This window comes from Danio aesculapii, chromosome 3 (genome assembly GCF_903798145.1).
Source record: "Danio aesculapii chromosome 3, fDanAes4.1, whole genome shotgun sequence".
In the NCBI taxonomy this organism is placed as follows: Eukaryota; Metazoa; Chordata; class Actinopteri; order Cypriniformes; family Danionidae; genus Danio; species Danio aesculapii.
The window spans coordinates 43,650,078-43,667,518 of NC_079437.1; the positions used below are offsets into that span (position 1 = coordinate 43,650,078).

Here is a 17,441-nt window from a genome sequence, read left to right on the forward strand (position 1 = left end):
AATTTGCTCTATTATGGAGCCAGGACTAGTGGAATTTCGATGAATTGCAGTTTTAGTTACTTCCATTTTAGCTTCACAAAGGAAAGCGGGAGGTTGCCACTTGTTAATAACACTGTAATTAATATATTATTAATATAAGTTTCACACAGGTTGATTTGTTTTGCTTGACCTCAATGTATCATCAGGCGTCACAAGTATTAACTTTAATTTTGAATGTATATGGTTTTTGTATGACTCCAAATGTGCCAGTTGCCATCAGCTTGCAGTTTGAAATCACCGAGCACCGTGGTTTCAGCTAAAACATTTCCTTTAAAGTTGTACTGAAGGGAGTGTCATCTGCGAATTGAATGTCCTGTGGGTGAATAAATTCGCACCAATATCTTTTATTTTTAGGCGACCTATAAGCTTTGTGAATTTAGAAGAAGTAATATTACTGACCCCAAAATATTAAATATTGTATAGACTGTATTAAACTTTTGCATAATTATTCTTTTTTTGTTGTTGTTTTAAACTAAATAATTAGATGTTTTTATTATTATTATTTCTTTTTGAGACTTTTGTTTGTCCTAAAAAAAGTTTTTATATCATTAAAAAGTTATTACACCTTTCTGATTTTACCCCAGGAAACAAATACTGACCTCAACATTTTGACTGAATATTAAAGACTTAATTAAATAGAAAGGAGCAGCTTAGACATTCTTCTAAACGTCTGATTTTGTGTTCTACGGGTTTGGAATGACACAATAGTGAGTTAAAAGCTTAATTTAAGAACAAATAAACATCAGGAAGACCTTTTAGCAAACTGTCCGATCTGTGTCAGATTGCGAGTCCATCTGCATCTTTGTTCAACACACTCACACACACGGGTGTCCTTTCAGGTAGAAGCGCAGTGGTTTGGTTGCCCATTCTCCATGAGCCTCAACTCCAATCCGTGGCGCCATCACCACTTCTCCAGCGCCAACGATGGTCTCTTTTTCTGGGTCCATCTCCAGCCACACCTCGGCATCAGTTGCCAGATCCCTGCGGTTGAAGCAGTGCTGTATATCCAGAGCTTGGCATAACTTCGACGGGCCAACGCAAAGCCTTCTGTCCTTAAGGCTTTTGGCTCCAGGCTTGCGTTTTAAACACAATAATTTCATGTATTTATTATTTTATTTACTTTTTGATACTTTCGTTTCTCCCAAAAAATTTTTTTATATCATTAAATGTTATTACACCCTTCTGATTTCAACCAAGGAAACACATACAGACCTCAAAATTTTGATTGAATATTAAAGACTTAAACAGAAAAGAGCAGCTTAGACATTCTTCTAAACTTCTCATTTTGTGTTTTACGGGTTTGGATTGACACAATAGTGAGTTAAAAGCTTAACTTAAGAACAAACAAACACCAGGATGACCTGTCAGCAAACTGTCCGATCTGTGTCAGATTGCGAGTCCATCCGCCGCTCTGCATCTTTGTTCAACACACTCACACACGGGTGTCCCCTCAGGTAGAAGCGCAGCAGTTTGGTTGCCCATTCTCCATGAGACTCAACTCCAATCCGTGGCGCCATCACCACTTCTCCAGCGCCAACGATGGTCTCTTTTTCTGGGTCCATCTCCAGCCACACCTCGGCATCGGTTGCCAGATCCCTGCGGTCGAAGCAGCGCTGTATATCCAGAGCTTGGCATAACTTGGACGGGCCATTGCAGAGCTCTCTGTCCTTAAGGCTTTTGGCTCCAGGCTTGCGTTTGGCTGCTCGCAGGCCCCTCATGACATCCTGACCACTCAGAGGCTCCAGCGAGCGAAGAAGCACAGCCGCCCCTTCCCCTAAACACACACACATATAGAAAAGCAGTTAGCGAGGCTCCACGCTGTCTCCTTCCTGCTGGCTCCTGCACATGTGCTCCAACCCTTTCTCTAGGTTTATGTAATGCGCCAGTTTGACCTATAATGAGAAGCAGTTGGAAACGGCAGCAAAACAAAACACTTGTTTTCTTGCACAACTGGCGGTGAGGGAGCTTGTGGTTGCAGTTTTCCAGCTTGTTAAGTTGTGTGACGTATGGAAAACTGGCTCTGGGTCCAAGCTTCTAGTGACATTTTTGAACAAGGATACCCATTTTAAGCTCCAAAGTGATAGTTCACCCAAACATTTCATCATTTACTCACTCTTGTCTCTTGAGAAGACATTTTGAAGAATGCTGGAAACCGGTAACCATTGACATCCATAGTAGGAAAAATAAATACTATGGTGGTCAATGGCTACCACAATATTAAACAAAATATCTTATTGTGTTTTTGACAGAATAAATAAACTCAAACTGGTTTGGAACAAGTCAAAACTTTATTTTTAGAGCAATTGTACAAACACAGAAGTGAGCCAAAGGGCTGTACAGAAAATATACAACAAAATAAACACTATAGTATATAAAATACAAGATAAAATATAGCTAAACTACCTAAAAGGCACATCAATTAAAATAACCAGGTATTAAGATCAGGAGTAAAATGCCAACGAAAACAAATGAGTTTTAAGAGTTATGAGAACACTGAAGAGTCCTGTCTAATAGGCAGAGGCAACTCTCCATAGTCTTGGACCTACCACAGCGAAAGCACGATCCTCTCTAAGCTTACGCTTTGTTTTTGGCACAATCAGGTGAACAAGTGAACTTATAGGGGTGTATCAGCTCAGAGACATAAGGTGGAGCAAAACCATTTTTAAAAGAAATTTAAAAAACTGTATTCTAAATGAACTGGCAACCAATGAAGCGAAGCTAACATGAGGGAAATTTAGTCATATTTGCGAGCAGTGTTGGGGAGAGTTACTTTTGAAAGTAGTGCATTACAATATTGAGTTAGTCGCCCAAAAAAAGTAACCAAGCGCGTTACTTTTTATGGAAAGTAATGTCGTTATATTACTTTTGAGTTACTTAAGTAACTTTACTCAGTTTTCAGTTAGCTTTACTTTTCCTTACCTGGAGGTTTGATCTCTTTCAGCAGGTGTTTTTTTCACCTTTTTTATTGAGAAGTTCTGCATTTAAAAGCCACCTATATAACCTACACCTTCATTTACCTTTTAAAAAAAAAAAGTAGGATAATATTATATTTTGAGAATATTCTGAGCCCAGAGCTATACACGCTGTATATACAGATTAATGACAGCATGCAATGTGGTTTGTAATACTTTTGTACGTTTTGTGTTATTAGTCAAGTAAATTCACTGTCCATTGAGATAAAGATTGCAATAAAGTCTAAGGGTACTGACATAATTTATTAAGGCAAAAACAGATTTTAAACCTTTAAAATGTTTAATAACACAATGAACACTAAGATGATAAAACATCCCCAAATCAAAATCAATCTTTAAACTTTATACATTGACTAAATTTCTTCACGTGGCCTGAACAAATGTGTAAATCATTTCCTAAAAGAGAAAAAAAATCTTACTGTGTTACTAAACGTAGTCGCTTCTACAGGAACGTTAGACAGTGGCTGCACCTCAACAATAAAAGGAATAGCCATTTTGCTTTAGTTTAGCCGAATGAATTGTTTCACCTGGAGAACGTGAAGTGATGTCAATCATTTGTTGTGGTGGGGTGTGGGTGGGTGTTTTTTTTTTTGATGTCCTGTTTCTTGCAGTTGTCAAGAGTTTTACTTACACATAATCTACACTTAACAACAATCTACATCTTTTCTTCGATGAGTTCAAAATAACAAGTATCCATTGCAAAAATGTAAGTCTCCAGTCTGCCATTGTTTCTGACTGTCCGTAGTGATGACGGGTGATTCACGAATAAATAGTTTGTTTCAACTAGATCTTCTAAGTGAACCGGTCGAACCAGTTAATTAAATTGAACGCAGTTGTCGTGAAACGGTTTGCGTCTTCAGTAAGTACTAACATACCGGATAATTCCTCTGACTCGGAATAAATCCATATCTTCAGATAGTAGATACTTCAGTCAGTAGAACAGTACACTGACTCATCTGCTGTAAAAAAGGAAACCTGATGATGATGATGAGTACGAGCCGACTGTCTGTTTCCTCGCAGCACGCTTTCTCATTGAGTGTGTGATTCAACTTAAGGTAATTTTTATTCCGCAATATGTTTTTAAAGCCAATTAAGCAAGGTAAAAAGTAACTTAAATAATATTACTTATTTTTAAATGTAATGAATTACTTATAACGCATTACCCCCAACACTGTTTGCGAGTACCAGTTACAGGCGTGCTGCAGCATTTTGCACCATTTGCAAACGAGCAATAGCTGACCTGCTAAGCTCCACATACTGTGCATTACAGTAATCTAACCGAGTGGTGATAAAAGCATGGATTACTTTCTCAAACTGTTGGTTTGGTATATATTGCTTTATTTTTGCAAGTTGTCTCAGATGAAAAAGCTAGATTTAACTATCGCTGTAATCTGATTGTCAAATTTAAAATCGTAGTCTAATTTCACCCCTAAATTTGTGACTGTAGGCTTAATATTAGAGATGTCCCGATCAGGTTTTTTTTGCCAATACCGGAACCTGATCCGATACTTCTATAATACATAAATTAAAATAAAGAAGAGCAAAGAAACAGGTCCAGGATGTTCCTTATTTTTTATTTAATTCACCCTTTTTAACATTCAACAACTCTGGTAACAAACAGAGCACTGCTGTGAGGTAGCTTGAACAATCAAGTAATAAATAACATCAAGTCTTCACTTTTATACTTTAGTAGGTTTAAGAAAATCTAATATGAAAACAAATAGCAGCTCAACTTAAAATACCGGGTAGGCAATCCCAAGTTTACATATCTCACTATCGACATAGTTTGCTATAGCAATGTTGTCGTCATCAACTTTATAATACCTCCAGACAACATTTAACCAATAGCGTCTCGGCAACAAAGGGATGTCATGCCGCATGTTGCTGTTTCTGTGAGAAGTCAAGAAATAGGTCTAACTTTGTGCCACCACATAAATAAAGATGTGGTCAAAGATAATAAGAATATTGGAATCCTGATCGGGAGGTAACATTCTGACACTGTGTGATCAGATCTGGACATCCCTACTTAATATTCTGAGCTAACAAACCCAAATTAAATAGAGGAGTCCCAATGGTACCTTAAAAAAAAAGCATTACTTCTGTTTTGTTTTCATTAAGTTAAAAAATTACAAGCCATACAAGCCTTCATTTCACTAAGACAATCAGGGGTAAATAAATGATGACCGAATTTTCAATTTTGGGTGAACTATCCCTTTAACTCAATCTAAATGTGTAGTTACTGTGCTTTGCCTTTGAATGGCAGTACCTCTCTGCACTTGCTGCATTCTAGACACTAATATTTGATTGATTTATAAAAGGTAAATCACTGTCTGACCATCAGCAATGGATATAAACACTACCACCATGATTTAAATGTTCACATTTCTGGGTTTTCTCAACAAATTTTTGTGTAATTTGACACAAAGATGATATAATACAAATAGTATAGCTTTATAAATTCATTCATTCATTTTCCTTCAGCTTAGTCCCTTTATTTTTCAGGGGTTCACCACAGTGGAATGAATCACCAACTTATCCACCATATGTTTTACACAGCAGATGCACTTCCAGCTGCAACCCAGTACTGGGAAACACCCATACGCTCACATTCACACACATACAATACGGCCAATTTAGTTTTAGCTTCATAAATGTACATGAATTTTTTTTTAAACATAATTTTTTGAGGATTTAAGATGCTGATGAATGTTGAAACACGTCTTCACTTTCTAAAAGTGTCTATAGCAGGAGTGTCCAAACTCAGTCCTGGAGGGCTGGTGTCCTGCATTGTTAAGCTCCAACTTCCTGCAACACGCCTCCCTGAAGTTTCTAGTCTACCTAGTGTAGGAGCCTGTGTTGATGTGAATGTATTTTTGGCTGTCACCACTTGGGGCAGTATGTGCACAAAGGGTTTTTAAGTCAGTGTTTCTTGCATGAGAGAAGAAGACTTGAGGAAGCGAACATGCAGTTTTTACCACACCAAACACACAGACCTTTCAGCACGCTAAGGGATTCACCATTAATAATTCCAAGGATGTATTTCCATTAAGCTAAATAAAGTGAATTTAAACTTGAAGAGGAGCAAGGCTGGACATTGCTTGTGTGCGTAAAAACGTGCTTTGAGATGCCAAGCCTTCGGCATTTAGCTGCTGTAACACCTAGAAAGAGCTTGATTAGCTTATTCAGGTGTGTTTAATTGGGGTTGGAACTAAAATCTGCAGGACACCGGCCCTCCAGGACCGAGTTTGGACACCCGTGGTCTATAGGGTATTACAGCACAATGTGAGCATATTTTAGTACCAAAATGTTTTAACCTGTTGCAAGTTGGTCAGATGTTTTCATCGTACATTTTGTCGTACATTCTGATAAGTAACTGTAAACTATCTGTCAACAAATGTAAATTTGAACAACTATGCACCTCTGTTCACGCAAATCCGCCAGTGTGCATGCACAAGCGCTGGATTCACATGGAAACAAGTGACAACGGTAAAAACATGCTGAATCAAAACCTTATAAAATCCTGAATCAATAATGGAGTTAGTTTTGCACGCTGGAGTAAAGACGACACCATGGCTGAAGGATTTCTTTTAGACAGGTAATGTTCTGTTTAAAACTCTTTCAGTCACGCAAAGCTGATATAGATTGTGTTGTTATGAATGGGTTATATGCACAGAAGTGTTGTTCAGCCACTGAAATCTTCCGGCAAAAGATTGAAGTGACTATTTTCAGTTTCAGTAAGGTCCTTTTACAGCACTTGTGTCAATTACAAGGCCCGCAGGCCAAATGAGGCCCGTCAAAACATTTAATCAGGCCCGACAACAAGTTTTGGTAATGAAGTTCAAGTGGCCCGTGCTCGCTTTAAATATTAGGTCTGTGACCATTACAATATTTAAGACGCAGGTGGTGCTGTTGCGCTTCACCCTGCTCTCTAATTTAGACGTTAGCATAACGTTACGCTAAATGTTAACAAGGTAAAATATTTCGGAGACTAGCACAATGTGGACAGAGATTATTGACAATTTCAACCAAGGTGGGAAAATATTTATTCATATATTGTCCTTTGAAGCAAAATAATTGAAATAATACAATTTCCTACCATTTATTTTTTATGTAGGCTACCATTTATCTATAATAGCCCACTAATAAATATATTGCTTTAATTTTTTAGTTCAGTTGTAGGCATCGACAGTTGGCATGGATCATTTCATGATTAGGCTGCCTTTTTAAAGCTAATAGAATAGGTTTAATGATACAATATCAGAAGCCATCTGTTGCTTGTTACAATGTGGTATATAAGTTGTTGGCTTTTTGCTTTATTATCAGTTTTTATGAAAATGAAATTGTTTTTAAAGTAGACTACTGTTCTATGCTAGCCTACTGTACTGTTTTATGCTTATTTCGTTAGAGACCTTATTTCATGTTTTGATAGAGATAAAAGCTGCTGTGACACAAATGTGGTCCAAATTAAAATTAAATATAAAACCTTGCTATTTTAATAAATGTGGTTTAATAAAGTGTAAGAGATGTTATACAATTAATACGCTTTTATTTTCTCCAATAATTTTTTTTTTAAATGTGCATGTACGGCCCCTGAATTTATTCACAACACTCAGTGCGGCCCTTGTTTGGATTTGACACCCCTGTTTTACAGCATCGATAATGTAGACTTATATTAAGTTTAACAACAAAACTTAAGTAAATAGCGCTATTCCGCCTAGCTTGCTTTACTGAGGTGAAGTTGGATTTATATTCACATTGGTTAATTTTTGAACAATGACAGCCAGTGACGTGTTCCCTATAGTGTTCACCGTGTTACTCTGAACATTCTGTCTGAAATAGCATGTAAGTATGGCTTAGTAATAAGTGCAACTCCTGCACGCCACCAGCCAACCACTAAGCATACACTAGTCGCTATAGGACAAAACGCGTGAGAGAATGAGACCAGCAATCCTTGCATGCATAATGTGCAATATTTCATATATATATATATGCGAATGACATGATCTAGTGGGTTGTCTACTGTCATCTTTAAGGTGAGCGTGTTCGTGATTTCAGGAGGTGTGGCTTTGGACGGGAGGTGAGGGTTTGTAATTGAAAGATATTATGCTAACCGGTTAGCATTTAGGCAGATCACCTACTGCCCCTTTAATGCATTACTTATCAAAAAATAAGTTTATATGTTTATAAGTTGGAAATCAAAATGTCTTGATGATGCAATCTTTACTTAATACTCAAATAATCCATGGCATAAAATAAAAATGGATCATTTTGCCTCATACAGTGTATTTTGGCTATTTCCACAAATACTATTTCCATGCACATTAAGACTGGTTTTGTGGTCAAGTGTTGTTTTCACATTTGTTTTCCCCTTTCGGCATCTGAAGCTGCACCAGAAAGTGATGTGTGGTGTCAGACTTGTTATATACATAAGGGTGGATTACCTTGGCTGGAGACGTTCATGCAGAGGTAGATACCATAGATGGGATAGACATAGATGGTGCCAGGTTTCATGAACATTGCTGTGTTCCTCTCTGTGCGTTTTCCTCCTGCTGAGTGGGATGCCTTATCTTCGCCACCCAAATATGCTTCGGTTTCCACAATCTTTCCTCTGAGCTCAGTGCCATCAGCTAGTTTCCTCACCAACACCTAAAACACACACACAAAAAAATAATGAATGTATCTGTACAGTAATCTCACCTCCAACAGGGGGCGCAAATGAGCCAAAGAACTATATCTGACAGACATTAGATTGCAAATTTTAGTAGTGCTTTTAAATAGTACCCCATAATAGTACCTTATTCCTGCAACACCTCCCAAAATAGATGAAAAATGCATACCTGAGCATTTCTAAAAACTTATTGAAAAGGTTTGCAAACCTAATAAAAACACACATTGTGGGTTTATTATTAATATTTCTCTTTGACTTTGACTCTAGTTTGGTGCTTAACATTTCAACACGCTGAACTGAATTCAAGCTTGAATGAACAAGATAATGGAGCCAATAAATTCATGAAGCAATTACTGATGTCCCGTTAAAGAACAGTATGCAAATTGTTCCCGTCTTACAGTAACACTCAGGTCTGTGCTCATCCAAGGCATGTTTGTTTGGTTCATGTATCCTATAAAAGGTTGCTAAAATGGCGCTAAAAGACGTCAGTTGTGCAGTTTGGTGGAGCAAACATAACGATGTTTAAGTGCTGCAGAGTGTGAAAGCCACAAGTGTCACCTTCTATGGCAAGCCCGTTTCACATTCAGCCATTCACCATTTTCACTAGCTGACATGCTTATTCTTCAAATGTATTTATGTATGATTTCTATTAATAATTAATCATTTCAGATATTTAAAATGGCTTTTTACTTGGAAAAAAAAATCACATTCGTGTTATTCATGAATTTAAATCATATAGTTGAAATATCACCGACATCAAAAATGTTTATTAATAGCAGTTAAATTGTTGATATCAAGAATAGAAATTAGCACTAGGGTGATATAAAAATGTTTTTTATTAGAAAGAAATCACAGCTGAGTCTGGGTAGTCACATTTAAAGGGATAGTTCACCCAAAAATGAAACTTGCGCCATCATTTACTCATCTACAGTGGTGTAAAATACTCCAATTACTGTAATTGAGTAGTTTTTCTCAGGAATTGTAATTTACTAAGTAGTTTTAAAAATGTGTACTTTTACTTTCCCTTGAGTACATTTTTAGTGCTGTATCTGTACTTTTACTCCCTTATTTTCCTTCAACCTGCAGTCACTACTTTATTATTTCCTGTCTAAGTGGATTAGAAAAATTAGTCCTGCGAGTCCAATCAAATCCCACATAGAAAGTAAATCGCATCATACTGAACTACCTTAAGACATGCAGAAAACTGTTTGGAGGCATTCAAAGTGTCCAAGAAGATCCTTTACACTTAATGACCCAGAAATTGTTTGGACTGCATGTCTCTGACGAGATGATGGCTGTCGACTTTATAATGCCTGAAATGGGGCTAAACAATAACTAAATGCACTACAGAATGTTACGTTTTCACACACACACGCACAAATTACATGTAATCACATCAGCCTTTCCCAGCGTAATACTCACTACTCTTGAGTACTTTTAAAAGGGCTACTTTGTACTCATACTTTGAGTAATATTTACTGATGATGATGTCACTATTTTAAAAAAAATTGCATTTCAATTAGTGAAAACAGAACTGTTGATATTTAAGGGATAGTTCACACAAAACTGAAAATCTGGGATTATTTACTCACCCTGTACTTATCACAAACTTGTTTGAGTTTCTTCTGCTAAATAAAAAAATATATGTTTTTTTGCAAAAATGTTCGAAAACCAGGGGTGACAGGATGGCTCAGTGGTTAGCACTGTTGCCTCACAGCAAGAAGGTCTCTAATTCGAGTGCTGGCTGGTTCAGTTGCCATTTTCTATTCATCTTCAATGCCTCCTCATTCATCTTACCCCAGACATGCTCAATAATGTTCATATATGATGACTGGGTTGGCCAATCCTGGAGCACCTTGACCTTCTTTGCTTTTAGGAACTTTGATGTGGAGGCTGAAGTATGAGGAGTACTATCCTGCTGAAGAATTTGCCCTCTCCTGTGGTTTGTAATGTAATGGGCAGCACAAATGTCTTGATTCCTCGAGGCTGATTTATACTTCTGCGTCAAGCACACACGTATACTCAGGCCCAGCCTTTGCATGGTCGCACAGCCCTTGCCGTGGCCGAAGCTGACACGAACCTCTCAAAAAAATTTAATGACGCAACAACAGTAGGACAAGCTCTGTGATTAGTCAGCTTGGTATCGCTGACGAGTATCTACAAGTGTCAAGTCCCGTGAAGGAGCTCCAGATGGAAAGTTTTGTTTTGTGTTTACCTTATGATTAAAGTTGTTGCACGTCCTCCGTTTTCCGCCTCTGAATGAGCAAGTTTGAGCCACTTGTACATTAAAGTAGCATTCGGAAAAAACAAAACACCAGCAAAGAAACTCAACACAGAGGAACATAAAAACCTGCCAGCTAGCGTTTTGGAAGTGTTAATGCAGAGCAACACAACAGCAGGCAGAAGTATAAATGCAGAGCAACATGCAAGGCATGCGCCGTGGGTCAAGCCATCCCTCAACGCAGAAGTATAATATGTACATATATTCATTTGTTGTAAATCTCTGTTCATAGCTAATACAACCTGTATATAATGTTTATAGTACATCCATCTGTAAATATTACCATAGTTTTTCTATAACTGCACTTTATAACTTATACCTGTATCCTGCACTTGCTGCTATTGCACTGCTGGTTAGACCTAAACTGCATTTCGTTGCCTTGTACTTGTACATGTGTAATGACAATAAAGTTGAATCTAATCTAAAATAAAATAAACCAGGCTTCAGGCTGTTGATGTTGCCATCCACTCTGCAGATCTCTCGCACGCCCCATACTGAATGTAACCCCAAACCATGATTTTTCCTTCATCAAACTTGACTGATTTCTGTGAGAATATTGGGTCCATGCGGGTTCCAATAGATCTTCTGCAGTGTTCGTGATGGTTGGGATGCAGTTCAACAGATGATTCATCGGAAAAATCTACCTTCTGCCACTTTACCTAATGATCGTCTAGAAGTCAAGTTATTAGTTGTTGCTCTTACAAATGGGATCAAGAACAAGACCGGTGTCAGGTAGTGTAATAACTTATATTTGATTCTTATTTTAATTGTACTGCAGTAATGTGCACCTTTTGTAAAGCTGCTTTGAAACAACAATTCTTGTAAAAAGCGCAATACAAATACACTTGAATAGAATTGAATGAATTTAGGGTGAGTAATTGGTGAGTATATTTTCATTTTTGGGTGAACTATCCCTTTAAGAATTCATATCCAGCATCTTGTGAATTAAAAGTCCAAAAAGCTTGCCATAAAATATGTAATAATCAATAAGACATTTCTTTATATCAAAAGAATTATGGTTTTAGTCACAAAATGAAACTGTAAATATCAAGGATTGGTGATAAATGTAAAAATAGCTTGCCATACACCTTATCCTCACCAGCTGCACATTGTCAAGCTAAACAGTGCTCGGTCATGCTAAGCAAACTATCACTGCTCACACCGGATGCCCTTAAACATGCGTCTCATTAAACACTTTATATTTACACCACAGCACACTAGAAACAAACAAGACTATGCTTTTTTGTGCTGGTTATAACTGAACCCGAAACTGAAACTCTCACAGAGCCGTGTGGCTAATTCTGTGGGATTTCTGCAGCCTTCGTTCCATTTTAAACCTCATTAAAATGCAAATTAGGCCCCTGTGTGTCCGTTCAGGTCTATTCTGTGCCCTGGACTCAAAGACTTCTTTCCTTCCTTTAACTCCGTCTTTCAAATGTGTTCGCACTCATAAGGGACAGCCATTCACAACTTTACATCTTCACATTTACACTTAAATCCGTCACTTCACTAGGCTCTGGCGCAATTTTGTGGCTTTGCAGAAACATTTTCTTCCATGGAGTCAGAAATGAGTTTCTGGCCAAGGAGTAATGAGTGTTTGCTCGGACTGTTACTCATTTCTGGGCGTCACTTCATGATTTCAACACAGTTCCTGTTGTTAGTGTTTTTAGGCTTTGGGGTGTTTTTGGTCTCGATTGACAGGAGAAGGATCTATCTATATGTGAATATAATATAATTTATATGGTCTATTCAGCTGAAGTCAAAATTATTAGGCCTCCTGTGAATGATGTTTAACAGAGCAAGGAATTTATCCACAGCAAAATTGAATATAACTGAATACAAACCTAACAGATTACACCCCTGCGCCCCGGTTGCTGGAATCAGCTACCAGAAATGATTAGATGTGCTCCAACATTAGGCACATTCAAATCAAGACTGAAAACACATCTGTTAAGCTGGGCCTTTACTGAATGAGCACTGTGCTGCGTCTGACAGATCGCATTATTATGTCTTTATTTTCATAGTGACTTGATTCTTTTATAACCTGCTTTAACCATAGACTGCAAAAGATATGGACGTAGAGTCCGTGACGTCACCCATAGGTTTCTGAAGAGCGCAAATGAGGCTTCAAGTAGGCGTGGCCAACCATCGCCATTTTGTTCAAGCGTCATCGCATCCACCAAGGGGGTGACTAAATGAGGGCAAAGAGGCGGAACGTCAGTGGAGCTACAGATGCCGAAAAGCATTTTGCTAAGACCAAGGGGCAACCTCCCGCTCTCCCTCGGGAAGCCAATACGGAAGTAACTAAAACTGCAATTCATCGACTCGCCTTGGGGGGCTGGCTCCAGGAAGTCCAGGTCATTTCTGACTGCAATGGGAAATTGGCCATTTTTACAGCTGATAAAAACATGCTTACAGCCTGGTACAAATGATGGCTTTGGTGCATTTAGCCATGATAAACCTTCATGACAAATGTGAGGGGGGTGAATTTTTTTATAACTCATCCGTTTCGTTTTATTAAGTTATATTAAGTCTGCATAATTAAGGGCGTGGCCACTTGAGTGACAGCTAGGTCACGCTGCTCGCTGTCTCGTCACCTGAGCTGATTACGGCTAATTAGCCGATAAACTCGGCATATACATCGCATTTTTGTGTTGGTTAATGTTTCTTTACACAGTCAATTGTCTTTTGGGATTATTTCCTACAATTATCAGATGATGTGGTATGCTGTGTGCACGTAATTGAGCTCACAAACCATTCACGTGGCCCCCGTTTCCCTGGTGAGTAAAGTTATATACTTGTATACCATCTCTATAAATGTGTGTGTATTATTTAAGATCATTTATCATTTATAATGTTCTTTAGAGATGTAATACCCTCCAGAATGTGACAGATTGATTAGCTGTAGGCTATAAAACAGTCATATGAAGCGTTGTCATACAGTGTTATGCCTGGATTTCATCAATAGTCTTGCATTTACTAACACAGATATTAATTGAAGTGTTTGGAAGTAATTCGGGTTTTCCTCCTGTTGAAAAATGTCATAAGAACACTGCTTAGTGGCTCAATGTATTACTACAGTGTTTTTAAAAGTCTAAACACTTTATTGATATAGTGTACAACCAAGCACATGTGGTCAGAACCCAAACGAGTCGCAGGTAATAAAGTATTAAGCGTTTCTCCCAAAGTAAAGTCTGTCTGCCAGGTCCAAGCAAAATGACAGCACGTGTCTGTAGCTCCGCTCACTCTCCGCCTTTTTGCCCTTGTTTGGTATCCCGCCGTGGGTGCGATGACGCGCGAACAAAATGTCGATGGTTGGCCGCGCCTACTTTTAGCTTCATTTTTGTTTTTTTTTGTTTTTTTTTGTTTTTTGTTTTACTTTTAGCTTCATTTGCGCTCTTCAGAAACCTATGGGTGACGTCACGGATGCTACGTCCATATATTTTACAGTCTATGGCTGAGACGGTCTTTTCTTTGGGAGAAACACTTAATACTTCATTACCTGCGACTCAATTGTGTTCTGACCACATGTGCTTGGTTGTACACTATATCAATAAAGTGTTTAGACTTTTAAAAACACTGTTGTAACACATTGAGCCACTAAGCATTGTTCTTATGATGTTTTTCTACAGGAGGAAAACGCAAATTACTTCCAAATACTTCAAATGCAGTCTGTGTTAGTAAATAGAAGGCTATTTATGAAATCCAGGCATAAAACTGTATGACAATGTTTCAGATAACTGTTTTATAGCCTACAGCTAATCAATCTGTCAGATTCTGGAGTGCATTCAAGTTCTAAAGAAAATGATAAATGATCAATTATCTTAAATAAAACAAATACATTTATAGAGATGGTATATAAGTATATAATTTCACTCACCTGGGAAATGGAGGCCACGTGAATGGTTTGTGAGCACAATTAAGTGCACACAGCATGCCATATCATCTAATAGTTGTATGAAATAATACAAAAAGCAACTGACTGTGTAAAGCCACATAAAACAACACAAAAATATGATGTATATGCCGAGTTCAGTGGCTAATCAGCCAGAATCAGCTGAGGTGACGAGATAGCAAGCAGCAAGACCTAACTGTCACTCAAGTGGCCACGCCCTTAATTATGCAAACTTAATAAAACTTAATATAAAGGATGACTTATAAAAAAATTCACCCTCTCGCAGTTGTCATGAAGGGTAATATTAACTATATGAACCAAAACCATCTTTTGTACCAGGCTGTAAGCATGTTTTTATCAGCTGTAAAATTGGCCAATTTCCCATTGCAGTCAGAGAACATCTGGATTCCCTGGAGCCAGCCCCTAAAGGAAAGTCGATGAATTGCAGTTTCAGTTACTTCCGTATCGGCTTCCCGAGGGAGAGCGGGAGGTTGCCACTTGGTTTTAACACATTTTAATGTTTTTAACCATTTTTATTATTTGTTTTATTTTCTTCTACGTATCTCTTTTTTCTGTTTATGTAAAGCATTTTACTAAACTGTACCTTAAATATGTCCTATGATGTGTCATATCAAAAATTAAGAAAAACAACTGAGGGGGCACGAGAGGGATTTATCTTCATTGTTGGAGACTTACTGTATATAGTGCCATTTATTTTATATGAAAGTCATTCATATAAAATGTTTAAGCATTTACTTGGCTTTAAAAGATGACAATACTTGTGAAATACAGTGAAAATGCAACGTCATGTCAACAGCAAATATATATTTGTGTGCGTGCGTGCGTGTGTATGAGAGGTTTGTAGGGCACTAATCAGCGTCCATACCAATGACAGTATAAAATCCATACTCTAACCGCTGATATTGCCCACAATACATTGCGGGTAGGACGTGAATTCGATTTAGAACTACAAACACGGGGGTAAAAAGTGTAAACTACAAACATGATGGATGCGCGAGAGTAGAGAGGCTTCGGTAAAGATGTTTGTATGACTGTTATTTAATATCTAGCCCACTGGAACATGTTTTAATCGCGTTTTCTGTGTTATTTTTCATCTGCAACAGCAATACTGAACTTTTATAAAGACGTGTTTGGACATTAACGTCTGAATGCAGAATTATCCAAACACCTGAGGAGATTTCTCTGCATGAAAGACTCGTGAATGGGTGATTAACCTGCTGCTGCTGCTGCTTCTCCAATAAGGTAGGGAATTAAATATGAATGAAATGTGGATGATATGTGGATGATTGACAGGGCTCGTAACTAAGCAACACAACGATCTGTTAATGAGGAAGTAGTATGTCCCAAAAGCGTGCATACTTTTCTGTTACACACTCATTCAAAAAAAAGTACATACTGTAGTAGTATGTACAAATATGTAGTTAAAAAAATACAGGGTGTAGTAGTATGCGAATTGGGACGCAGCATAGGTCAAGACAATCGGCTGCAGTTCAACCCGAAACTAGTAAGGTGTACCTAATAAACTGGCCGGTGAGTGTATTTTTTACGTAAATGTTCCATGGTTTTACTTCAAATAACAATAAATCCATATAAAAATGAAACCAAGTTAACCACAAATCCACCTTGGTTTTGCTATACTTTAACTAAGCTGTAGTAAATGTGGTTATACAAAAGGTGATCACTGCAGGAATTAAACATGGTTAAAACCATTTAACTATAATATGGTTCATTCTTGTAGGGGAATAAAATGATTTCATAAAATTAGGTTCATCACCTTACCTTGCCGAGAAAATCCTTGGCCAGCTCGACGCAGGGCTGATTGAAGAAGCTGTACGTCAGTCTGACAGAGTCTCTCATCGAGAAATAAGGGCTGAGGTGATGATGAAGAAGATGATCATTATGACCCACAGTGTTCATGTCAGACCGACACTGCACGAGTCTCTTGGCAGCTTCACATTCAGTCTCATCAGAATCTGACTCAGGTAATGATGGTTTATTTCTCTTCCGTGTTGTCATTATAAATTTACAGTATATTTACACTTTGCCAAACGCTATACTTTGAATCTGCACGTGTAACTTACAGTACAAGATGTTTTAAACACTCAATGAAACCAATTCAAAGAGCACGACTTAATATTAAGGCTGTTTGATCACGTCTATGTGTCATGTCGCTTTTATAGCTAACATTAAATATTTAAATTAGCTAAGTGCTGCATCATGTGCAGTTTATGACTAAGAAAAAAACTTAAAAGCGTGTCGTACTGCTGTCTCTTGTGCTTAGTGGATGTATGCTGATGAATAACGAGTAGCAGAAGCTTTAGTCAATCCATTTACTTTCGGTAACGCGGGTTTGTTTACGTTTAGCAAACGCAAGGTACTCTGGGACACTTTCTTAAAGGGCCAGTGACGCGTGCGTGTGAGATGAGAGTTATAGGACAATTAAATGATTATTTACTTATCCTTTACTTGTATCAAACGTTTTTGAGTTTCTTTCTTTTCATTCATTCATTTTCCTTCGGCTCAGTCCCTTTATTCATTAGTGGTTGCCACAGCGGAATGAACCGC

The 17,441-nt window shown here is 37.9% G+C and overlaps 1 protein-coding gene across 1 annotated transcript; it reads right to left on the reverse strand.

The window, feature by feature from the left end:
• Positions 1–696: 696 nt before the first annotated feature.
• mpg (N-methylpurine DNA glycosylase) lies at positions 697–17,223 on the reverse strand. Its single transcript, XM_056454065.1, has 3 exons — positions 16,656–17,223; positions 8,453–8,657; positions 697–1,813 (listed from the first exon to the last, which is right to left on the reverse strand). Exons 1-3 carry the CDS (start codon positions 16,890–16,892, stop codon positions 1,404–1,406), a joined length of 852 nt encoding a protein of 283 aa, XP_056310040.1. The 5' UTR covers positions 16,893–17,223; the 3' UTR covers positions 697–1,403.
• Between the last annotated feature and the right edge of the window lie 218 nt (positions 17,224–17,441).